At 43.1% G+C, this 26,539-nt stretch overlaps 1 protein-coding gene across 3 annotated transcripts in view; it reads right to left on the reverse strand.

Moving 5' to 3' along the window:
* The window catches only part of nav3 (neuron navigator 3), a 209,213-nt gene extending 184,318 nt beyond the window's left edge, over positions 1-24,895 (reverse strand). For 2 of the 3 annotated variants that reach the window (XM_034864026.1, XM_034864025.1), the window contains exon 1: positions 24,465-24,895. In XM_034864026.1, coding sequence (XP_034719917.1) covers positions 24,465-24,725 — 261 coding nt within the window. In that variant the 5' untranslated portion in view covers positions 24,726-24,895. The remainder of the gene's footprint in view (positions 1-24,464) is intronic. The other variant, XM_034864027.1, reaches the window with a different exon arrangement.
* Positions 24,896-26,539: the final 1,644 nt, after the last annotated feature.

Consider the following 26,539-nt stretch of genomic DNA (forward strand, 5'->3'; position numbering starts at 1 on the left):
CCCCCCCCCCCCCAAAAGGCATATTCTGAGTCAGGAAAAACCCTGACTTTGGAGAGCAGTTAAAGCCACTACATGCATTCAACAGTAAAAGTATTTCCCTCTTGAATTTTAATTGCTTAATTTGCATATCAAATCACACAGCCTTGTGTGTGTGTACCTACTAACTAATATTATGCACGGATGAGTGATGCTTTAATAAAGTATAACCCGCTCTTTATTCTCCATCTGGTGTCATCAGCTCATGTTTGCGATTTTGTGTATGTTTTTACGGTGGTTTTTAATTAAATGAATTCCTCATTGAGAACTGAAGTGAACTGTGAAGTGGATCAGACCGGCTCAGAGAGCCAGAGGGCCAGACAGTAAAAAGTTGATTTCTCTCCGTGCAACGTATCTGCTAACTGGCAATCAAGGTCCTCTTACATTCCCACCGTAAAAAAACAAAAACTGACCACTGGAACAATTACAACCACATCTAAATTAGCAGCAACCTCCCTAAAAACAAAATCCATCAAGAAATGGAAGGGAGAGCTGCCTGCGGTCTGTATTTCCTCACTGCTTAATGAAATGCCTGGATACAGTCTGAAACAGCTCCAGCTTCTCAGAGGAAAAACTAGAAATAACTATGAAACAGAGGTCACTTTGCTTTGCCCAATCCCCCCACATCAGTGATGTTTCCTCACAGATGTCTTCCTCAAATATTCCAATTAAAATGACACAAATCAATGCCCTGGTCTTCATCCTACTTTACAACAGGCCTTCAAAACAACTCCCTTTTGCATACTTGCACGGTCTGCACAGTGACAGAACATCCCAAAACGTGCCATATGCTTTTTTCAAATGCAGTCATCATTGTTGCTGTTTATTATGCTTTATGAAACTGTTTCCAAATCCGCACTGTGTGAAACGAGCCTGTGGTTCTGATGACAAAGTCCTTTGAGGTGCTGGACTGTCTTAGTTAACCCCAAACACTTGCACAATTAGGAAGGAACCGGTGTCAACAGATATTCTCCTTTCCCAATTTTCCTTAAAATCTAGTTCAAGGTGTTCAAATAAATTTGTGACTGGAAGTGTGGAAATTGCAAACTTACTGGATGGTATGCAATTCTCAGGAATGTATGAGGCGTGAATAACAAGACTAAGAGTCTAAAGCTAGCATGTATATGTGAGATGGTACCTAGGCACAGTGGGTTTCAGCCAAATGCTAATTTTGGCATGCTAAGATGATCCCAGTAACAGCATGCTGGTCTTTTGCAGGTACCATGGTCATCATCATATTTTGCATTTTTGCATGTAACATGTGCTAATTAGCACAAACAGCTAAGGCTGAATGTCATTAGTTTTGGATCAGTAACATTATAAAAAGTTAGTCAGATGAATGAGTGTACTGATGAGTATTAATGGCAATATAATTGTTGATATATTTCACTCAAAACCATAGATGTGAACGTTTAGGTTGCGCCAGGAAAAAGAAGGGTTATTAGGTTCCATCAATTGGTAGCCATAATGTCTGTAGTAAAAGTGCCAATCAATTTAGTAGATGTTGAGATATTTCACAGGGTAAGTGGGAACTTGGAAGTGCTGCTGGCGATCAAGGAAAAGTTGGGGGATCTCGAGAGTCCTTAGTATGCATCCTCTAGGGACCATGAATGTCTGCATTAAATTATATGGCTATCTATTCTTATAGTAGTTGAGATATTTCAGTATGGACCAACCAACCAATAATAGTGCAGTACAAATGCTGCCAGTGGTAGTCAGAAGCTATACAATTGACACTAAGGTCCATTTGTAATCCTCCCAGGACTGTGGAACGTAGGATTGACTCCGGGCGTTGAGAAAATCTTGGAATTCAAGGAACTAGAAATTGCTGCATCTAGCATTCACAGCGTTTTCTCTGAACTTCACATAAACTCCTCTTCCTATACTTTTCTGTGTTGCATTTTAGAAGTCCTACTGGTGTTTTCTAACTCATTGTAAACTCTGATGATCCTTAGTTAACCTGTCTCCAGATCCTTCCTAATGACACTTAAAAAGAAAGCACTCCCTCAAAGTATTCTTCTTGTAAACAGAGCTAAAGAGCAGCATAACAGGGACTCCAACAAAATCTTCACGTTGAGCTTGTGTTATTACAATATGTGAGGATGTGAAGCCGATCCTTAGCAGGCTACTCATGCATCGGCGTCTCTCTGCCTCGGATTGTCTCTCATGCTCTCTCACCCACTCTTTCAGCCCTTTCTGGTCCAGGCTTACAGCTTCATTTCCACGTTTAGTTTTCTGACTAAAGCATGGCTGTAAGGCTGCTTATGTTCCATGTATTGGCCTTCCTAAACCCAAAGTGTCTTGTCTGTGTGAGTGAGTGTGTCCTTTCAAGCATTAGGTCAGCATGTTGGAAATTCTGACTTTTTCAAATGAATAATACAATGGACCAGCCCTCAGAGTGATTATGCCAAGTAGGAAACTTTTTCCGCCCCAACTTTCCTTACATCTCACGTCAACACCTGTAAAGGCTAGAGAGCTTTATTTATGACTTGTTTATATTGCTTAAAGTAACTTTATTCCATGCTGAGCAGTTCAACCAAGCCAACCAACATTGTTGGCATGATATATTAGCGGTGGCGTCAGTTAAAGCATTTCCTACAGGCGTCTGTTTCCCCGCTTGTTTTGTCTTAACTGGTCCAATAGACCATACAGTACAGTGGTTGCAATTACGAGCTACTAGCTGATCATTTCCAGCTTCTGTCTCAAAATTGAAGGCAAGACAAGACACAACTGAAGCACACTCATGATGAAGGAGCAGCGTCTGGCGGGCAGTGCTAAGAGCTTCCAGATAACGTGCAGTGTTTACAGGGCAGCACACACAGAGGTCTGAGGCTCCCAGCAGATGACCCGTGTCAACAGTCCCAATCAGCTGAATCTGGCCTGTTAGCGCACAGAACAGGCGACCACCCTTGAGTTATTTATGATCCTCTGTGCATTCAAAGTTCCAGACGTTTGGGAAAGCCCAAGGTTTAGCACGTTTGTGTCTCTGGCATGAGAGATAAATTCAAAAAACATTACTAAAAGAGACAGGGCTTTTGAATTTTGTGATTTAAAACTAAAATATGTTGCAGCATAAAAAGTGCCTCTTGGGTCGAGATGTGTTTGCAGTGAGTCGTGAGGGAGGTTGGATCAAAATCTGGAGATTTTATTTATGCAGGGAAGGCTGACTTTGCATGCACGCATTTGCAGCAGTGCCTTACTTCATCCTCACACGGTTCCCCGGTTTCACGTATGAAGTCTTGGTCTGTTGACAGCTGAGCAGCTCCAGCAGAGAGGACTCAAAGGTCCAATGCCTTGCTCGAGGGCACATATGCAGACTTAAAAGCCTCTTTTTTTTAAAATTCAAAATCCTCCGACCCAGATTGAAACCACAGTGCTTCTGTGACCTCTGGACTGCCTTTTCCTCAAAGCTTCAGCGACTGAATGAAGAGACTAGCTGTGGAAAGTGCGTGTGTGTGATGATGGTTGTGTGGTGGAAACTGAAGGTGGAGTGGAGGACAAACAGAGAGAGAGAGAGAGGAGAAAGAAATCTGCTCTTTCACAGTAAAATCTATAAGTTAAAAGCTTAAGAAGGAGGGTGTATACCGGATGCAAGAGAGTAAAAGGAAGAAACGCCAACTCCTAAGTGCCTCAGGGTGACTTATCAAAGCCGGCAAAGAATATTGATGAAGGAAAACGTGCGACCGGTCAGTTTTGCTGACAGAGACTTCATGCAATTTTTCCAGTGAGGACAGATGGAGCCTCGCCGCTTAAGAGAACTTACTGGGAAGCCTGTGCAGTCCTGACGCAAGAGGGGCCTAATTCCACATGTCACAGAGCATCAATAAATATGTTAAAATATTTAAACAGATTTCCCCTAATTACACCTCTGGATGCAATGCTGCCTCTGGGACGACCACTTCAGGCTCGTGTTGAAACAACCGCAAATGTAATTCCTCACTTTAGGCGTCCAAGTTCGCCCAGGACGCTATTACACGGTGCACCACTTGACATGGATGGCAGTGCTCACCAGCTCTGCTGACACTTCCAAGGCAAACATACTTTTCACCCAGTGTGGATAATGCTCCAGCCCAAAACCTTAGCTGAGGTGTCTTATGCAGAGGACAGACAGAGTGCAGCCACTAAGTAAGCTGGCGGCTGTCTCAGCGCGGTGTTTAGGCTTGGCACATTTGAGGACAGAGGTGGAAAATGTACCCATAATTCCCTCCTAATGTCCCCCCTGCCTCTTGGTACATGGACTGTCTGCTGACAAAATCACAAATTTAGGCTTAAGTGTCCCTCTTTCCTCTTACCACCTTGTCTCTTTGTGGTGGTGACAGCTCTAACTAATGCTAACACCGTAATAATGTCAAATATTACTTGTATGGTTATGATATATTAAGATTGATGTATTCTGTTGAACTAGCACAAATGGAAAATCCCAATTTGGACTCACAGTTTTACTCAGTTGGAGCAACCTCTGCAGACGGTGAAACACTATTTTACATAACCTGCTTTTAACGCCAGTGCAATGCATTTGTCAAACTACACTTAGCCACTGCAACAAAATGTGACTATCATGCAAACTAAGAAAAGGTTTTAATATTGCATCTTCACAGTAAAAAAAAATAAAGGACAGCAGCAGGGTCATGGACACACACACACACACACACACACACACACACACACACACACACACACTCCAAATGATCAGTTTTTCCTCCCGTCACTGCCTTGAGTTGTGTTCTCAGTGCTCCATTTGGAACCGTTACCCTTTCACAAGATGAAAAGTTTAAGAGAGCGTGCGATGTGAGTCTTGTTGCTGCAGCCAAATATTTAAAAATGTCAACTTCCTGGCAAGCGCGGATCACCTTTAATCATCAGATTGTAACGGCACTTTCTCCCCTCAGGCTTGAGCACAATAACGTGGTACTGTTGGTGAGGCCTTCTAGCTGTTTGCAGCTGTGATATTAATACATGCATACAGTAATACCTCCTGGGTCATGGGTTGCTCTCTGGATAAAGCCAGCACATGGCCTGTGTAAGTCACTGCCAGAATTTGGGGCTTGTTCTCACGTGGGGTACCCATGCTAACACTACAGTATTCTCTCCTAGCGCTGTAAGGTGCTGCTTTGACCTTTTTAACTGGAACATCTGTGAAAATGTCAGCTATAAAATGGAATAATCTCCAAATCCTCCAAAGTGTTAGCACCTAGGCCTTCAAAGGGTAATTTTGGTACGAACTAAGACTCTGTGAGGTTGCGGCAGCAGTTACAGTATGAATGTGGGCTGATATAAAGCAAGCTGGTCATTATAATGATCATTAGGGAGTTTGACCTAACCGGTTGGAGCTTATTTTGCAATTACGACTGGCTTACTGGGCATTAGCCTGCTGCTACATAGCTACTGGCTAAAGCGCTGGTCATCTAAACTCCTCCTTCTTATTGATTTTCTTACATGATGAAGTAACTTACAATCTTCCGTCAAAAGAATTGCAACATCTGGAGCTAGCGCCCATAGGCAAAAAAAGAAAATAAATGTAACCTTAACAGTATTTCCACACACTTTCGGCAACCTTTGAGTTTACAGAAGAAGCGCAGCGCTATGATCAAGCATTTGGCTCCTCCAAAGTTTCATTGCATAACCTGCAGTTATTATAAAAACACACACACACACACACTGGAACCATCGGACCATAAAATCCTTTAGCAAGATGGTATTGAGCATACTCAGCTGTAAAAATGTCTACATGCTGCTATGCCAAAGGCAAAGGAACCCTCCCAAAATGGGGGTGAAATGAGTTGGTATTAAGAGTAAACAGCTCTGCTATTTAAGAGTTACAGCCCCGGCTTTCAGCGCCAAGTGCTACTCTGGAGTGGAGACCTGGGAAAACAAGGCTTACACACACCCACACATAAAGGCAAACGCACATTCCTCACTCTTTTTCACACACTCACAATCTACTCACAGTGAATGCACATGCACACATTCAAATATACACAAAAACAGGGTGGTACACGCGTCACAGTAATTTCATACAAATGCATGTATGTATGCTAATTGGTGGCATGGAGTATATAAAAAAGTAAAAGCTGCAGTCCAAGTTCCTTCTAAGAAATTTAAAATTGCAAAAATACTACAACTCCCACAAAGTTTAACTTTCCTGCCTGTTGGAAACACATGTAGATATTAAAACTGTGTGTGCATATTGAAGCCTCATCTGAATCTACTGTGTAAAAACTTAGACAATTGTGGAATAAGATCCTCAAGTTTACAAGATGTGCAACAAAAAAACGTAAACTTTTTATGCATCAGTAGTATAGTCCCAATCATTTTGGCTCTGTCCAAGTACTCTACAGTACAGTACCCTTAACCCTAATGTTGTTCCCTTTGGTTTGGAGCAAAGAGATATCTACAATGAGAAGCAGAGAAGCGACTCCACTGTTGAATAGGATGCTTCTTGGGTCGATCCTTTTGCATCTGGTATAATATTACATTACCATCCTGTTAAATACATTATTACGTTACATGTCATTTAGCTGACGCTTTTATCCAAAGCGACTTACAATTGCTATAAATGTCAGAGGACACACACATCTGGAGCAACTAGGGGTAAAGTGTCTTGCTCAGGGACACGTTGGTTGATGTATGACAGTGGGAATGAAACCCAGGCATGTGTCATATCCACTGCTCCATCGCCACCCCATCATCATCATCTTTATACTTGAGCTATTAACAAGGTGTTGACGGTAGTTAGGTAGATAGGTAAAGCTGAATAGTCATTTAAGAGTTTTGTACTGGGACCCCACATGGTCAATCCAAAGGTGAAAGGGGGAAATGGGATGCAGCTTTACCAGCACATAGCTTTGATTTTTTCCATTCCTCCTCACACACTCTGTTGGGGTCAGGTCGGGGCAACTGACTTCCTGTTAAATGTAGCCCTGGATCTTAAGGCCTAGCCTGTCTTGCAGTGTGTCAGTACCAATAACTGCGTCAATCATGCTGAATACCCACTGTAGCACTCTTTATTCTGACAGGTAGAGAGGAAAAGGCTGCAGGGTGGAAGCGTAGCCGCTGCTGGACCAACCAAGATATACCGTCAGATATAAGTCATAGAGGGGAGGTTTGTTGGATGTGGGAGAAGACATTATCTTTCAACTCAAAGGCCCTATTTCGCTCTCACTTTCTCATGTGTGTGCCGGGAAAACGCTATATGGGATTGACCAGTAGACAGCCAGAAGGCCCCCGGGACCAGCCCTTCCTCCTCCTGCTCATTCAACACATCTGGAGAGCAGTAAAGCCATCACGAGGAAGAGTCAAACATCCTGGTGAACAGCACAGTCAGCACAAAGGATGGACCCCACTGCCTTAGTAAGTGTAGTCAGACTGCTTCAGGTCTGCCGGGACACAACTAGGGATGTAACGTGGTAAACCACGGTAAAAATGCTGACGGTAACACTTACCCTTTTTATTTATAATATCCTTATTATTGCGGTGGATTACCACGGTGTGGAGACCCTGTGTTTAATCCTTCCCAGCTTCAACCGAGGCTCCTGAAGTTGCCGTGGCAGGCGCACTGCGTAGCCTACAGCGTGTGTTTCTTTTCTCGAAGTTGGAATCACGTCGGAAGGAGGAGATGACAGCACTCAGGACATTTATCAGTCTTGTAAAAAAGGCCCATAGTAACGATACACTTGGTAACACTTTGGCACTCTCCTGAGGTGATTGACAAATCTGTGACGAGAGTCATCGCTTTGATCTCCAGCCAAGCCCTCGCTCAGACTGGAGTTGGACAGAATGTAGCAGCTGGACCACGGATCTTTTTATTTTCTGTTCGGACTTGTTAAGTTATGTAGCTACGTAGCCCAGAACCTAAGTGAAAACTATTCTGTAGCTTGCTGAACTGTCATGGATTTTACTGCCTCATCATCTGTGTAAACGTTAACTACGTTTATTCATATGTCAATAAGTAATTAGTGTTCTGCTATGATGCGGATACATTTAGCCCGTGTTACCACATTAATTTGGAGAGAGAGAGAGAGAGAGAGATATTGCCTTGATAATAATGCTGTTGCTGTGCTTAGCTCTTAAAGGTGTATTACACTGTTTGCTCCGTTATGGATATGTGTGCTGCCGTAATACACGGGACTTATTCTCAGTTTGTGTTACTGAGCAATATGTTACATGTTAATTATTACAGAGAAATGAATGTATACTTTTAGTTTTGGTAAATAATGTTCATCGTGTTCATGTTCATGTTGAAGTTCTTCCTGGATCTCAAAGTGAGACATCTCCGGTTCAGGTTCTTACAGGACCCCCTGCAGCGGGCCAGTGTTTCAGCAGCCAGATTTTAATTGTTTTTACAAGCCTATTGCCTTTATTTTTGTTCTATAATAAATACTGTTACAATTTCTGAAACTATTTCAGCTTGTGTAGGCCTATCAGTGCTTTCTGAACTTAAGCCCGACCAATAAAGGATTTTTAGGCCGTTACCGATACGAATATTTGGTTATTTAAAAATCCGTATCGGCTGATATTCTGCATACTTAAAAAAAAGAATCCAGAAACACGTTACAAAACATTCAGATTTCCCTAACATTAGTTATTTGTAATTATTTATGAGTTCTCTATGAGTTCTAAAAAATGATAATAATTTGTTTTATTGTCAGGTTGATTTATAACAGAACAGAGGAACATCAAAATACATTGAAGTTCTGATAAATAACATGTACAAAAAAAAAAAAAACTTAAGATATGAAACTTAAAGTCCTTTGAACAAAAAACACATTAACAAAACATAAATAAATATTTATATTATCGGCCCGCCGATATATTGGTCGGCTCTATTCTGAACATATTGAACACACTTTTAAAAATACCTTGATATTACCGAAAACCTTGATGATTTTGGTCACTATAACCCTGAGTTTAAATTTTCATACCGTTACATCCCTTTTCACAACATTAGGGTTTTCCTCCTGGTGCTCCACAATAAGCCCAACAGATGCATGGGACTATCGCAAAGTATCAAGCTTTGTCCAATATTCACACTGTTTTGCTTGAGAATTATGCTGCCCTCTGCAGTAGGCATCGGGTGTGTGTACATCCAACATGATAGCTAACAGCAAATGGAAAATGTTCAAATTTAAAGCCAATGAACAGCTCTTCTATTCTAAAAATGAATGATTGGGAGGAAATCACTATGTCACATTATCTGCCAATATGCAAGGCAGACTGGCTGAGAAAGCCATTTTATCTTTCCCACACTGCTGTCTGTCCAACAGCTACTACCTCACTCCTCTCTGTGGTCTGGGCTATTCTATAACACATAATGTATGTACTGCTGCCAGCACCAGAGGATCCTTACCCCCCGAACGCTGTAAATTAAGCCTCCTCCCAAAGACTAATGGTCGCTGTCAACCTCGCGGAAATTAATATCAGCCAGCGCCGATCTGACGATAGCGAGGGGTCCTTCCATAAACCTTCCCACACTCATTCAAATGCTTCTGCGTGATTCCCTCTGCATTGCTCGATGGCTAGATTGATGGGCAGGGGTGTGATCAACTGTTGATCACAAAGGACTATGCTCCAAGCCAGACAAGGATCAAACAGACAAAAGAATGCTCCAAAATGTATCTCTTTTGGATATCCTTGACATCAAGCACCTAACCCACATTGCACCCACCTCCCAATACCAAAAGATAAGCCAGGCATATGCTTTTAGACCTCCACCCTGAATCCCCTTTCTCTCCTTCTTGTTCTGCTCTCACACCCTTTTGCAATTTAATTAAAATAGCATGACTCCAACTGTCTCTATCTTAGAGTAATATTTAGCTCCTTAAATCATGGCGCAAGGCAGTTTCCTTGACAGAACTACCATAATTTGCCCTCTCCTTTCAGGTTTACACTTCCTTCCCAACGTCCTCCCCCCACATCCTCAACCCCCATCCCCTAGGTATCTTACCTTTAGCTGTTCTCTCCAAATCGCCAAGAAGAGGGAGCCAGATGTAGAGAGCGATTAAGGTTTTAAACCTGAATGAGGTGTCTGCATCTGCTTCCAATCCAGAGGCAAGTTAAATCCTACCATCCACATCTTCTTTGAATAAATACTGAATAATAACAGAAACAGTGCTGCCACTCACACCCTTTTCTCTCAGTGTTCTTCGAACCCTTGTATTTCCTGGTTCGTCGGAAGTGGAATGACCTTCCCTGTCCAGTTAGGACAAAACGTCACGGGCAACTCACATTTTGGTGAAGTACCTTGCATCAGCCTCTCCACATGAATCATATCCTCTTGACTCACTCTACTTGCACTCAAATAATCTTTGTACCCCTCTCCCCTCGGTTGTTCTAACCTGTGCATTTCTTTTCTTAACACTTCCCTCTTAAATTATCATTTTCTTTGAATTATTGTTTAGTGCTGCTGATCAACTGTGGCTCTGAACAAATACATATAAGTGCCTGTTTTCCAACGAATAACAGCCTCACTTAAACTACAGCTTGGGACACCCTGGTGAACTCAAATCCAAGGTCCTTTATTGCATGTAATTCCTCAACTCTCCCTCATTTCCTGTTATCTCCATACTGTTGACTCTCTAATAAAAGGATAAAACCCCCTCAAAATACCAATACAACTAAATTAGGAAAAGAAGCCGGCCAGTTGATAGAGTTGGTCAATGTCTTCAAGGGAAACATCTGTATTGGAAAGTAGCATAGACCAAAACAAAAGCCACTTGTCTTTTCCTTCCGAAGGGGCAGCTGACATGCTATTGGCATTTGGCCCCTTAGAACGTGAACCCTGGTTGCTGCTACAAGGAACTTCTTGTCCTCTTATTACAACTCCAGCAATGAGTCTCTTCAATCCACAATGGCTGACAGCCCTTCCTCATCATTAAGGGATTATGAGGGAAAATGTTTGCTCATTTGTCCAAACTTTCTGGACCACCACAAATCTAAATTATAGGCTAAAGCATGACCTGAACCCTCAACCTATGACCCCATCACTGAGGCAAAGACCTTCCAGTGTCGACAGAGATTCTCTGTGTATTCAATTCACCTCCCCTTCCCCATGTGAGGAGGGCCATTACATCAAGAAGATTATGCCCTAAAATGTAAGTCTTAAGAGTGAGTGCTATTCATCAACCACAATAGAGGAGAAACTGTTCCTCGTTTGGCAGGGGGAAACAATATCACAGAATCACAGACTCCCATCGGTTGTTAGCTTTGGGCAATACCACTGTCCTCGTTGCAGATGCAATTTAACAACCCCATTGCTTGTTTAAGTGACAACAATCAAGGCCACTGGGTTGGTAGAGGAAATTAGCAGAGCTCTGAAAAAAGCCTCAGAGGATGCATCAACAAAAACCTTGTTGGGTTGTTAAAAGCAAGAGCTTTCACGTGGGAGCAACAATAACTGCAGCCAGTAAATAAAACCAAACTCCAATGTGTGTCAGGAGACTTATCCTGTGAGAAAACTTGCTCCGGCCCAAACAGCAGTGCTTTGTTGGCCATGTGGGGAGGCCAATGGAGGGAGGGGGAATAGACTGGGAAAAGAGAACGGGGAGGGTGGAATCAGACTTCAGCTCTCCATCTCTGGAGACACTGTCAACGGCCGGTAGTTCATGTTTAACACTCATTAATGGCAGAGTTAACACACTTTATAGGTAAACTTAATACAGTGGAATGGCGGAGTTAATAAGGTTGTGATGTTGAAGCAGAAATTACCTTTTGTTTTAATGGAGAGGTGCTTTGCACTTTGGTGGAAAAGAGGCCCACCTGCAGCCCGGAGGGAAAGTAATATCAAGATGGAGAGAAGGACAATAGAACAACCTTGACAATGAAGAATAGCAGGTCACTGTGGAATAGATGTAGATCATTAAGACCTGGCTTTTCAAAACCTCCCATACTGTATGCTCAAATGATATTATAATAGGGTGCACTCATTCATTTTCTCGACGTGCCTGTTCCTATTCCAGGTTGCGGTGGCTCTGTGTGTAACCCAGCTACAGTAGATTGCCATTTAGTGTGACGTATAATCATACCTATGGGTGACTGAAACTCTCCAATGCACTTAACTTACATCTCTATAAACTGTGGGAGGTAACACACTTGAACACAATGTGAACAGGCAAACCACAAAGAAAAGAATAGTGCCAGGAATTAAGTTCTTCTTTCTGTGAGACGGCAACATTAGAAACTCAACCACCAAGCACTTACAAAACGGCTTCACAATTTATATTACTGTAAAAGACCTCATTTCATTTTACTTCATTTTTATTGACACAGACGCTCAGACATAGACGTGCACCCACAAGGCTCCAGTTGCAGCTTCACAACATGCAGTTTTACACTCGATTTACTGTTACCAAAAGGCCGTGGACACATCAAATGCTGCCTCAATGCTCCACAGGCAGACCAGAGGCTGGAGGGGTCACGCACCACTGAGTCAGCCTATGACCTCGTGACTACATTAGACTCTGCCTCGGCCAGCATGATCGTTCCGCAGCAGTAAACCTGCGAGAGCTGTATTTCACCGTGTCCAACGTCACACCAGCACTGCCAGGGTAACACTACCAAGGCCAATTTACATCTATCTGCCTTGCATTTCAGGATTTAAATCTCTCAGGTTTCAAAACCTTGACTTTAAAAATGGTCTTCTTTTTGTTTCTGTCTACATATACCACCTGTAGCGGAAGACACGATGGCCATTGTAAGACAAAAGTCAGGGGTTTGATCCAACTGGGGCCACCAACCAAACAAGCATGCATATATGGTACATTCATTCATTCATTCATTTAATTAGAACTTCCACCAAACGCACACAAGAGAATCCCTCACATGGTGTTGCTGCTCAGAGTGAACGTAGAAAATATATGTAAAAGAGTAATGATTTCCATTTGGCATTTTATTGGCCCTTTAATAAGCTTTGCAGAGACAAATTGCAGAAAATAAGAAAAACCAACAGTCTGGATTGAAAAAGAAAAAAAGTGGAAAAATAATGAGAACATAGATGCTGTTTGTGGGTAATGATGAGTCTAAATGTGGGGGCAAACCGCTCCAAAAAAAACATGTGTGCTTGCTCTGTTAAGGGCCCCGTAAAAGCTTGGGCCAAGGGAGGGTACAGCAATCAACCACCACCCAGTATCCCACCAGAACGAGCTTTTCATCCAGCCATCTGCAGCTCAGGGTTGGTTTGTGTTTTCTATTTATTTATCCAAAACATCCAACAGTCAACCCTTAAATGTAGCCCATGGTTAGATGATTGATGCTGTTTTTCAGCAGCACTCTGTTTCACATTCAAACGGTTATAAACATTCACACCTGGGAACTACCAACTGAAACCACCGTTTTTTCAGAAAAAAAAGGCGATGCCACATGCAGTACTTCTGTGCACCAGTCAATTTAAATGAAAATGTAATAACAGTTGTGGGTTTGAAATCGTGTTCCTTTTTTTTCTGAACTTTGGTTGGTGTTTATTTAGTTGTGACTTTTTAAATGTTGTAAAGACATACATAAGGCTTCTGACAGATGCAAACAATGATGTTTGAAAGCATGGAGACATAACATCTGGGTCAAAATCGGTTCTGCTGCTTTCAGAAAAACTGAAAATCTGTTAGCCCATACTGTAGGTGCACTACTAGACTGTGCATTTGTTTTTATCCAAATAGTCAGTTAGTCCCCGGAGCACCCCTCTTCACCCCACGTGTGAATGCTCGCTTGACTCATAACGTTCTCTGTACATGTCTTAGAACAACACATCTACAGAGTGACGGCCAGCGTTAGCACGTGTTATGGGATATGTTAGGATGTTTGCTCCCTGTCCATGCTTGCTCGGACACTTCTGACACCGGTTGTTGTGGCTTTCCCAGATGTTTCCTTGCAGCTGTCTGGATTGCCGTTAAACACAATGCAGAGAAAGAGATAAAAAAGGGTGATTGAAGAGCTAGAGGAGAGGGTAAGGGAGAAGAGAAGAGAAGAGAAGAGAAGAGAAGAGAAGAGAAGAGAAGAGAAGAGAAGAGAAGAGAAGAGAAGAGAAGAGAGACCCATTCGTTCAGCAGAGGAAAGGTTATCTGTGACAGCTGGAGAGACAGAACTGGGCTAGGTGTGTGCTAACTCTCTCCTGCTGCTTTTTTCATTATGAATATCATGGAGAAAAAGAGAGAGAGAGAGAGAGAGAGAAGGTGGAGGAAAAGATTATGGGGGTGTGGAAGGTGGAAACAAAAGCATATGACAAAGAAAAATTGGGTGGTGATGGTGGTGGAGGGGGTATGGGGGGGGGGGGGGGGGGGGGGGGGGGGGGGGGGGGGGGGGGGGGGGGGGGGGGTAGAGGTCAAAGGAAAATACCAGTAAGTGAGTTGGAGGGAGTGGAATAAGAGAAAGGCTCCAGTGAGGAGAGACAGAAAAGGAGGCCAGGGAAGGACTCAGGGAGGAATGCTGGGAATGGGAAAGAGCAGAAAGACAGTGACAGGAGACAGAGTGGAAAAAATAGAAGTGCTGGGAAGATGTGAAAAGAAGGGATTGAGGGAGAATAAAGGACAGAGAGAAGAGGATGCTAAGAAAACACTGCAGACAGAAAGACTGCTGACAGACGGCTGAAGAGAGACAAATGGGGGAAATGTGAGGTGGAGGTAAAGATGATCTGCCCCGCTTCACACTCAAAACATCCCGTGTGTGTGTGTGTGTGTGTGTTTTCTGTGTGTCTCTCTGTCTCTGTCTCTCTCTCTCTCTTTCTCTCTAGTGACCTTATAGCAACCTTGTATGAGCATACGGTGAGCGAAGCGTCCAGCATGAGGACAATTCAGACACAGCGTGGGGTCAGGTAAGCCACTAAAAACAGTGTTTAGAGAGACAGTTGTATAATGGAAAAGTTGCAGGTTGTACCTCCTGCCCATGTTTTTCAGCATAAACAACAGGATCAGAGAGACGCAATGATATGTTAAGGGTGGGGGGGTTTTGTCATTAATGCATGCTACTATAGCTTCCCCATGTTTATGTTTCTTATTTTATGGCATTAAACAACAAACAAGTGAACCGTCCCTCATGGATCATTTAGCAGGCCTACCTTTGAACTAGTGGAAGGCCTGGAACAAGTGTGTGCATACATGTGTGTGTGTGTGTGTGTGTGTGTGTTTTTGTGTGTGTGTGGGTGTGTTCGTGTGTGTTAATGTGTGCGTGCATGCTCTTGCCATACCAGCAGATGCTGGTGAGAGCAGAATAACTTTCTACTACACGCATGCATCCAATCAGTGCCCTGACGCCTCACAAAAGCAGAGTTAAAACATCAGAGAGAAAGCTCAGAATATGATGAGACAATAACAGGGCAGTGGGAGGGTTTGTTTGCTTTAATCTCACTTACTTGAAAATATGGGGCCTCGAGCCAGAGAGTGTGTGGAGACCTTAAAACCCAGGTGCAAGCCACTGTGAAGGCTAACGTCCTTGCTCAAGCGTGGGTCCTTGAGCAAGACATTGTATTTCTTACAGCTCTATCTCTTTAACTTAATATTCAATTCTAGGGCCTTGTAAGGTAACACACTCCCATTAAAGATGTGCCAATATTTGCTAATTCATACCCCTGGTAAACATGAATGATGCCTCAGCCATCATAGAATTCTCTTAAAATGTTTCACTGCTGTACTCATGTACTTGAACGTGTTTTGCACCCAGTCTTATTTTTCTTGGTGCTTTGGAGCGAACACCATGACTGTACTTCCAGGGGAGCTGCTCTGTGTGTTCTCACTCCAAGATTTAAACACCGCGGCCGATAGCAGACTCCCCATGGCACAAAACGCAATGAAATACTGTGTGTAAGACAACATGCACCGGGAGAAGAAGGGTAGGGGGGGAGCACTGGAGAGAATATTATTGTTTAAAATATTTTTCCAATTCCAAACCTAGGGGTCATTAAGGAATCTGAATCTTAGCAATGTGGGAGAATGTTGAAGAAGTGGACAGACTAATGCTAAAACATGAGAGTGAATCACATTAGTGGTAGTATTTTTTAGCTGTAACACATGTTAACCTAATCTAATTTTTATTAAGTTTTTACATTTCTTTAATTTGATAATCCCATAGTTCAAAAATTATGTGTTAGACCAAAAATCACTGCCGTTTTTCCAACTCAAATGAAGCCAAGTGAGCTGGGGTGGACTCCCCTGTTAACACATTATTTCTGATTGGTTGAACAGACCACAGACTCTCGACCTTTATATTGCAAATATGACAAGGACAAACTACCGCACAGCAGCAGCATGAACATGGAGATGATGACAAAAACTGCAATGGAATTTTCATTCCAACTCTCATGTCATTCTATACTGTTAAGTTCAAGAAAGTTGTGGTTCCCTTTTCAGGAATACAATTTAGAATCTAGGAGAGCCTAACAACCACTCCAGTGGCATCACAGTGCAGACCTCGTTGGCTGGAAGAAGGGCAAATAGAGCAGGGCAGCTCTTTCTGCTTTTCTTCCCGATATGGAGTTTGGCACTCGAGTCAGACCACCCATGACTCCCCCCCCAACAAACACACATACACACACACACACACAACCCATCCTATCCTCTCTCCCTCTGCTGGAACGAGTTTGCCCTCCTCTTGCGTCTCTCTGTTGTTTCAGCAGTGTCAAAGCCACTTGAGGGAGGAAGAGTGAGAGCTGAGTGAGAGCCAGGAGGACGGGGAGAGCACGCTTTGGCCAAAACCATTAATGGATCACTGCTAAAATTGTGGTTGACTATGGTACCGATGACTTATTTAATATTCCACAAGTTTCATATTCCCCCTTCAAACCTTGAGGTCAATGTGATGCATTGACCTCAACAATGATGCAAATGTCACTGTAATGGAGCTAAAAATCATAAATGTTGCTGATAAGTGACTGGCAGTAGTACTTGCACATGTTCCTTATGCATACTGGATGAATATATGAAAGCAGTGTGCTTAGGTTTCCGCACAAAATATTACATATTATATAATTTGCATACTAAACGTAAAAAGGCTTCATGTGCCTCTAAATGGATGGTATGATCAAGTTGTTTTTGTTTGTCATTTCAGACTAATTTTTTCAAAATTAAATTTCACATAACCAGATTTACAGGGGGGATATCACTCCAAAAAGAAGCCTGTAAAAAGACTGATGGATTTTTGGAGTGCCAGCAATAATTCAGATATTGTGTGCATGAAAACCTTGCACGCAGAAACAGTCAGAACAACAGAAAAAGACAGAGAAAGAGGACATAATGAAACAGACAGTCGCAGGCCCACCCAGAGAAAGAGGGAAGCAGAGGTTTGTTTACATTCTACTCAGTCAAACTCATTGGACCCCAACATCATTCCCTGAGGCACTCCAACTCACTGTCCTACTTTGAACCCACCCATGTTGTTGCCTAGAGCATTATCAGGCCAGAAGCAGGAGATGCACCAAACAAGAAAAATATGCAACAACAGACCCTGATTATTCTCCACACACACACACACACACACACACACACACACACACACACAAACACACACACACACACACACACACAAACACACACACACACACACACACAAAGAGAATCAACAGGATGTTTTCTGTCCTCTAAGTGAGCTTGTGTGTCTGGCACTCTGTCTACACTTCCGGCAAACACTTATAGCATACTTATTCTTGAGTAGCAACATTCTGGGATAACGTTTCGCTGACTTCAGAGGCCAACAAAAATAGTCACGGCTGGTGCATACAATAAGCTGCATTTCTGAGATAAAGACACATTCACCGATACAGTTTGACTCTATTCTGTTGCACACAAAAGAGGGCATCTCAAGCTTGACTGACAGCATAGAAAGATTACTTAAGAATCAGTTTACAGTAGGTAATTGTGGTATTGTAAACACCACATCTGTGCATTCATCCCACACCCAATCACTTCTACTACGGCTATGCAGTTGTACAACCATTGTATTTTTGACACAACGCTCATTATTTGAAAGAAAAAAAAAGTTACGAGGCCTCTAAAAGGAAGGGACAACTTGAGTTTCCCAAACATTCTGCTCACATGGACAGAGCAAGTAACTGTTTGAGAAAAACGGGGTCTATGCGGTGACTCTAAATGCTAAACTAATTGGTGTTTGGGACCTGACCACACCAAGTCTTAATCATACTGGAGTACTGGGTTTAGTAATTGGCTGTATTCTCAGGGTCAAGACTAAGAAAGGCGTAGATTAGAGTAGCGAGCACGTCACTGGGACGTCATTAGTTTGAATGTGAGACAGCTTATTAAATCATTTGCTGGGAGGGACAATAAGCACACAGTTCTTTAAGGATGAATAATGATAAATCCAATCAACATCATTTTTGTTCTTCTGCCATACTGTAGATTTAATAAAAAAGGTGGAATGCAATTTTCTTCAACTCCACTTCAAAAAGAACCCCACATTACCGGCTAAATAAGTGCCATGGGCTGTGGGATTTGGATAGCTGCCAAAACTCTTGATGCACAAGATAATTCCCTATCAGTGCTGGTGGCGCTGACACTTTATTAGAGCCAAGTCGAATCAGATAAGCTGTTGATTCCAGCTCGTCATCCCGCAGTGCCAGAGGCAGTGGCTGATGTGAAGTGTCAGCGGAGAGTACAACAGGAAGAGCAAACGTCTGGCCTTGTTCTCGTCTCCATCATGCAAAGGGAATGGAAGGCCTTGACAGCCCGGAATCATAGAAGGATAAAGACAGGAGGCCTCGGAAGAGCGCAGGTGTTGCACAACACCAACAAAGAAACTCCAGGCTTACACTGCCACCTGGTTTGTCATCTACGTCAGCTAGACAGAACTTACACAAAGCTAAAGAGATTAGCTGTTGATGAGGGGACGCGGTCAACATGGACAAATAAAGGCTGGCCTCAAATTATGCTGGGGAAAAAATTGTGTGGATAATCTCCTAAGTGCCTTTCATATAATGTGCATTCAAGTTTCCCGTAATGTACATTTCTACCAACTTAACAGATTAAACAATATATTCATGTTTTTTTTCGGGGTGATGGAACTCATGTAAAGTATTATTTTCCTACCTGTATTTCAGTCATTGCGGCTGTACAGTATGGGCGTTTCTCAATCTGTGTTCTTCTATGGACTTGTGTTCTTGTGTTCTTGTGAAACGTCATGTTTGGTGGCCAAAGTACTGACCCAATACACAAGTTAGCATTTTGCCAAGAACACTTAAAGTCCCCGGATGTGATCTCAACACGCCCATTTTACCGAGGATACATCGGATGGTGACTTGTGTAAACTTGGCCGGGCCGGTATCCCAGCATTCAATTCGGGTGTAAAACGCTTATGGTTTCCAGTACACATATTTTCACAATTTACGTCAATTATTAAATCAATAAATTCATTTTTAAGATGTTTTAAGGCGAAAAAAACAGCTGTGTAGATTTTGAATATAGGCAGTTCAACGAAAATTGATGGTGAATTAAAAAAGCTTTCGGAGTTTGAAAGCTCCGTAAACGCCGGCGGGCGAGCTTGCTACGCCAGCCGGGAATGACTCTCACAAGCCGGTCAGTCAGTCAGCTCACAGACCACTCTAGCCCCACATTTAGACCGACCCCTGCAGCAAAGCCAGGTCCACAATTGTAAGATATTTTAAACTATTTTTACGGCTGTTATATATATCTGTCCTCCTCATCCTGGCTCTCCTCACTCGCAGGCTCCTCTTCTGCTTCTCGATAAAGTTTACAGATGGCAGTGACTAACTTTACTCAGTCCATCTATAATTTTAATACCTATTTTAACGTTTCCTTTCTGCTTTCAAATAAAATTGAATCCCGAACAACGATTTTTTCCTAGGCTAGTTATTGGCCCGTGATACTTAATAGCACTTTAAATGAAAACGTAACAAAACAACAAAGACGGTGTGAAAGGTGACGGCCCATGCTTTATTATAAATACACACATCAAAGCTAACTATAAAGTGGCAAGCGCCCTCTGTGCTGGGGGGGGGGGGGGCAATAACAATAACAATGAAGAACGCTTCGGCTCAAAACCGTCAACAGCGTTTTGTGTGCTTCTGAACTTGCGAGTACAGTCTTCCAGGTACAGCCAGCAAGTACGGTCTCCCCAAAAACACAAGTCCGTTCTTTGCTTACTTGGTATTGAGAAACACCCAACGTTTCTCAGCCAAGTGTGCCACCAGGGGCCAGTAGATGGCAGTGGATGTAGCATGGGTCTCACTTAGTGGCAGCAGAGAATGACGTCATATTTTCAATAACAAAACGAAAAAAAGAGTTTAAAGTATGCAGAGGAAAATTCCGGTAAAAAAGACATTTCGACATTGACCCCAGGAGGATCCAATACTGGAAGAAACACATAGATGAGCCGATGAGACTAGCCGACAGGAGTAGAACACGGCTAGCTAGCTGGAGGTGGGAGGAAACAAGTTAGCCTGGAGCTAGAAACAAAGCTAGCTAGCTACCATCTGTAACTTTAATCAGATACCGGTGTACTGTATGCTCTTAATGTAATCTGTTATTGTAATAGCCCCAAAAAATAATCTTTAAAAAATAAAAATAAAGGCCTACCTCTAATAAAAGCCTGCTTCAAATAAAAGCCGGGTAACTTCTGCGGTTCAGAAGGCCCCAAATAAAGGCCCCAGCTTTTAGTTGAGTAATTATGGTATGTTTGTTTTTAATAGGCTAGCCACAGGCTGTACTTGTCTTGCTTTCAGGTATATTTATATTAGTGCTGACAAACAAATACATTTTTAATTGCGATTAATCGCATTAATGTCATAGTTCTATCGCAATTGATCCCAATTAATTGCACTTTTTTATCTTTTCTAAATGTCCCTTGATTTCTTTTTGTCCCATTATTTGTTCTCCTTTAAATGCTCTTATCAACACGGAAAAGAGAATTGGCTTGATTTGTGCAAATGTTGGAGCAAATAATCTGGCAATTGTCCATCAATAAAAGGGTGAAAAAATACATCAGCTGTGTGCTTGGCCATCAAGTGGTATTCCAGACTGAACATGCTGTGATGATAGATCAGTTCACAAGACAAAACACACACAGATCAGTTGTAAATGGAACATTTGGCAACTTTTAAAAAGTAAACTCTCCATTCAGAATCTTATCTAATGTTGTTTCCAGTCTAGCTAGATCCGGTGTGGTGTTATAGTTTTTCTAACGTTACCAGTTTATGTGAAAAAAACTACAAAGCTCGCTAGGCCAAAAAGAATGTTAATCTTGCAATAAAAAAAAAATTGTCGCTGTTAAAAAGTGGTTTGGTTCTGTAAACAACCGCTCTACAACCTGAGCCACGGCCGCCCAATAAGTGTAGGTAAATCCCTCTTACTAATGGATAGATTTTACAATAACCAGTAAAATTAAGTAAATGTCAAATCAAACGTCAAAGCAATCTGCAGGTGGCCTTGCTTCATTTCTGGTGGCCAAATGTTAAAAAAAAAACAGGGGCCTGCAGTAGCAGCGACAACTAGGATTTTGAATTGTCAGCGTATTTGCCATCATCACAGACACCGGTGCACAGACAGAAACACACATGAATGCAGACACGGCTTGTGGACACTCCTATGAAACTAGGCGCGGCCTATTTTGGAGTCGAGCTGAGGGATTATCACGCAACACATGCAGACTGTATCAATACAGCTGAGATTAGGTGCAACTAATTCTGAATGCTGTCCAAAATGAACCTTGTCTGGGCCGCTTGGTAGTGCCCTTTACACACTGTTAGACACCCCCGTAAGCAGCTTGCATCAGTTGCAGATGGAGCCTGAGTGCAGCAGTCACACACCACTAAGGCTACATCTGCTCAAAGTGAAACCTCTCACTCCAGACTCAGCGGAGGCCCTTTTAGTGTCAGACTGGACCGCAGATCGAATTTGTGTCCGTGGAGCTCGTCTTTCACTTGGACACGGTTCTCTTGGACTTCCTCTTTGGCTTTGCTCAAAACAACATCGGGCCTGCTCTCTTCTGCAAACACCACACCAAAGAAAGAAAACAAATCCCCTTTTCCTCTGCTTAGCACTTAACCCTCTTATTTATTTTTGCTTGCTCTTGTGTCATGACATTCTGTTGGCACAGGAATGATGCCGGGGGACTGTGATGCTGTTTCTTTCACTTCTGGCTGCGTCTATTCTTTAGGTAAATCTAGGACTTTCAATCTATTTGGCTCCTATGCTGCTGACTGCATGCATTTTTCTGCACAACAGCCCCGATAAAATAACACAGAGGTAATAAATCAATAAATGTGTCATGTGTCAAAGACTCATTTGATTAACCTCTTTGTTGACCGTACAGGTGCACTCACCCTACCACCAACAACTGACTGAAATCTTTCCATCTATGGCAAACACAACCCAGGTTAGGATATGTCTAACCTCGGGCAAACAAGCCAACACATGCTGGCTATTGTATATACGGGGGGGGGGGGGGGGGGGGGGTTGCATGTGCACAAACAAGGATGCAGTCATGCATACACACACAGCCCTACGCTTGATCCCAGTGCTCCAAATTAAACAAGAAGTGTTGGTTAATGTGAAGGAGTAATGACAGTGTTTACCTTCTCTCCCTTTTGTTCCTCAGAAAGCCAGGAGAGTAAAGCTCTTAAAGGACTACACAACACAATTAGGCGGACTAATTACCCCCTCCATACCACCCATTCCTCACCCACACCAACAGGCCGGGGCAGGCAGGCGTGATCCGTCTGCCTACAAGCTTCCCAAAGAAACAGACTATAGCATGGTGCACTGCTTACTGTTCATGTTAGGCAGTGGAGCTGATGCTCTACCCACAGGAGGACTAGGACGAGGCTCTCACACCACCATCAATAAAAAGGGTCGGCGCTAGAGCTACAAAGATACACCGATGAGTCGTCAACTATGCAATTAATAAACAACTATTTTGACAATCGATATGTTCTAGTTCATTCTCTCCTCTGTATTAGTAAACTGAATCTTTGAGTTGGAGACAAAATAAAACATTTGAGGACCTCCTCTTGGGCTTTGGGAAACACTGATTGACATTGTTCACAATTTTCTGACATTTTATAGATCAGAGAATTGAGAAAAGCTTGAAGATAATGATGCTAGATCAAATTAAGTGAGGAACCAGTTGAACACAAGGTGAGGAGGAAGCTTTCATTTTCAGAATATGATGAGAGACGGATGGAAGTCAAATCGGCCTTCAGCTTCATAAACTTCAAACTCTAGGAGACATTTTTATTGGGCCAAGCAGGACACCTGTAAGAGCCCGGTTGGGTTAACAGGCTAAAAGTCAAGCGGAAGTTGCCAGTTCAGCAGCAGGTTAATGATGACCCCCCCTTCCCTGCAGACTCAGTCACGGACACGCTGGGAGGATTTAGAGGCAGGGGAGCGCTGACCCACGCTTTGATCTCTCCTGCCTACGTTTCCTCTAGGTCACGAGGAAATCAGCAGCTTTGTTCAGCGTCAAAAGTCCAAAAGCCAGTAAAAAAAAAAAAATCAGGGTTAGGGAGTCTTTTCAGTTTGTATGTCTCTGTTGGGAAGTCTTGTAACGGTAGACTGGGAGACGGAGGGGAGGAGGGGAGACTGTACAGGAACGTGTTCGTTTGTGCTCTGACAGCGGCGGATGTGGGACGGGCTGAGGCGCAGCTCAAACTGTTTGGCGGGGTGTTTTGAAAACTCCTTCGTCCTCAGGGTGGGCCGACCCCTCCTTCTCTGCTGCAGTCTGAAACACTTCTTGGCACAGCCTGTGATTTAGTAAGGTAAAGCACTTGATCTCTGTGAATCTATTAAAAGAATCTGTAACATTATGTCGCTGATGGGGACGTTTACTATATACTCTGGGAGCAAGTTGGCAGCGCAGGCAATCTGTCTCAAAAAGGAGACCGAATTGGGAGATAAGCAGGGGAAAAAGACTGTATTCAGACCATGTTCCCCTGATGTTTGGGGCGCCTCAGGTAGCACCCATTACCCCTGCATTCATTTTCCTCCTCATAGAAATGCAGACATGGGTCACTACCCAGGTAGGGATCTTAATAGTCTTGACTAAATCCTTCAAAACACACAAAACTCTTCTATTCCACCATTAACACACACACGCACACAAACACACACACACACAAACACACAGACACACACACACACACAGATTATTAAATTGTGTGCAGACTGAAAGAGCAGGAGCATGAGGTAATGCACTGACATTGTCGCATTACTCATCTGGTTTCCCCTCTTAGCTGATGACCAAAAACTAGCAACATCATCGCACCGTAGCACACATGACTCATCACAATCTCTGTTTTAGAGACAGACACCTGCTCAAACCAAGATGGGGAAAAAGAGAGCGTGACAGACACTGAGAGAAAAAGAGAGCGAGGCCGGTCACTGTTGGCTCTTTCATGTCTGACACCTGTGGAGTGTCACTGTGCTGCCTGCACGCACAGATGCAGTAAAGAGAAACACAGCGAGAGTCTGTCCTCCTCCACTAACCTTGCAGATCTTGCTCTCCTCCGTCTCGGCTCTGGACTTCCCTTCAGGTGTCCTCTCCTGCTGCCGGTTCTCGGACTTGATTGACAGCTGGCAGGAGAGCCCCCGGGCGCCATCACCTGCCCTGAGCTCCTGCTGCCGGGCCACGTAGCCCTGAGAAGCGGCTGCCCTGACCGCGCTGGGGATGGGGAGAGCAGTATGCACCGGCTTGCAGCTCACCGTGGAAGGCTGCCTGAGCTTGGAGGCTACGCCAACTACCGGCATGGTACTTCCCAGGAATTAAAATAACTAAAAGAAAGTACCGCCAGGAAAGGGAAACAAGTCCGCAGTGACTCCTGATGATGTCTGACCCAGGAGAGGAAGTAAAAACTTAAAAAACAATCAAAGAAAAGAAAAAGAAAGAGCAGTTGCCTCTCAGACTGAGAGGAAAGCAACTGCGCTCATTCTGTAGCCTACAGCGAGCAGGACTCACAGAAATTGAGAAAGCTTCTCTTTCCTCCCATTCACTCCCTCCTCCTTCTCCTCCCACAAGCAACACGCCTCCCTCCCTTTCCTTCACTCTCTCTCTCTCTCTCTCTCTCTTTTGCTCTCTCTCTCTCTCTCTCAGAAGTGTACCACAAAGTCAACCAAAACAGTTCAAGGGGGCGTGAACTCCTCTGGAAGGTATAACCACCACTCGGCAAAACCATGATTACCTGTGTGTGTGTGTGTGTGTGTGTGTGTGTGTGTGTGTGTGTGAGTAAGTGAGAGAGAGAGTGTGTTCAGTGCTCCCTAGCACAACTGTCAAAACAGCTCTGTTTCTCTGTCCCTCTCTCTCTCCCCATGCTAACACTAGAAATAGACACACTCTCTCCGTCTACATCTGGAGCCGCCCCTCCCTTTGATGAGAGAAATAGTGAAAATGTGAGAAGGGAAAAAGCCCTAAGAGTTATAAAAATACAGAAAACTAAAGACCATTTGAGGGCTGAAATAAGAAAAGGAGAATTCCACTATGTGCAGCTGTTTCATAAATTTAAAAAAAATCTGGTACCAGGCTGCAAATATGTTGTTGCTCAACTGGTTTCCATTGCTGAGCTTGTTGTTGTAGTGGCTGCTCTTTGCCTTAGATTGGACAGTAATCTATCTCTCTCTCACAGTAACTCAGTCTTGGCCATACTTACTCTTTCTCTTAATTCTTCCTAAATGGTAACAATAAAACATATTTTTTGATTACAGCCTCATCAAGTGCACATAATATTTGATAAGGATCAATCACTACCACTCCAGCAGGTGCCAGCGTTCTTCAGGTTCAACAGGAATGTGGCGGCAGGGATCCAATACACACTAATGATCATTTTTGCGACTTTTTGAAAGCTAACACGTGACAGTTACATCAGCTTTGCACAGTGGCTATCCAGGTATGCGGAATAAGTTAATAAGTTTGAACTTCTCTCTTATGCATTCTTTTAATTGTTTGCATTACTTTCAGTGTGTACAGCTGACAGCGACACCAGGAATGCCTTTAGAGACAAACTGAAACAAGGAGAAAGAGTCTAGCGTTATCCATTTACTGTAGAAGACTTAGCACACTAAACCCTTTATATTCAAATGCCATTGATTTCTGTATAGAAAGAGGGATTGAAGGCAGGGTTGGTAACATTGAAAAGCTAGCAAGATAGGAAAGCAGAATCTTACAGGACTTTACAGGCTTACAGCAGCTACAGATGACTGATTCGCTCAAAAGTTATTTTATTATTAAAGGTAAAAGTGTGTCTGAAATAACCAAATTGAAAATAGTGAAGCAGGATGAAAAGATAGCAATGACGCAGCTGCTGGACGTGGCCACAAAATTGGCTTCAGGCTGCTTTTCTGTAAGATGAAACAGAGGCTGCATCAGTGTCCAATGTACTGTCTATTACTGGTTTGGAGAGCAGGAGGCCGACAGCTACTAAAATGACATGAAATAACTCGGCCCATTCCCCCATAAAAAGCATTGTTGCTGGGACCACCATATTTTGTTGGTTGGTGAGAGACAGATGAGCCACAGTGCATTTGGACTGCATTAACTGGACACAATATGACATGCAGCAGAATCCCCC

Source organism: Etheostoma cragini, chromosome 23 (assembly GCF_013103735.1).
Source record: "Etheostoma cragini isolate CJK2018 chromosome 23, CSU_Ecrag_1.0, whole genome shotgun sequence".
NCBI classification, from domain to species: domain Eukaryota; kingdom Metazoa; phylum Chordata; class Actinopteri; order Perciformes; family Percidae; genus Etheostoma; species Etheostoma cragini.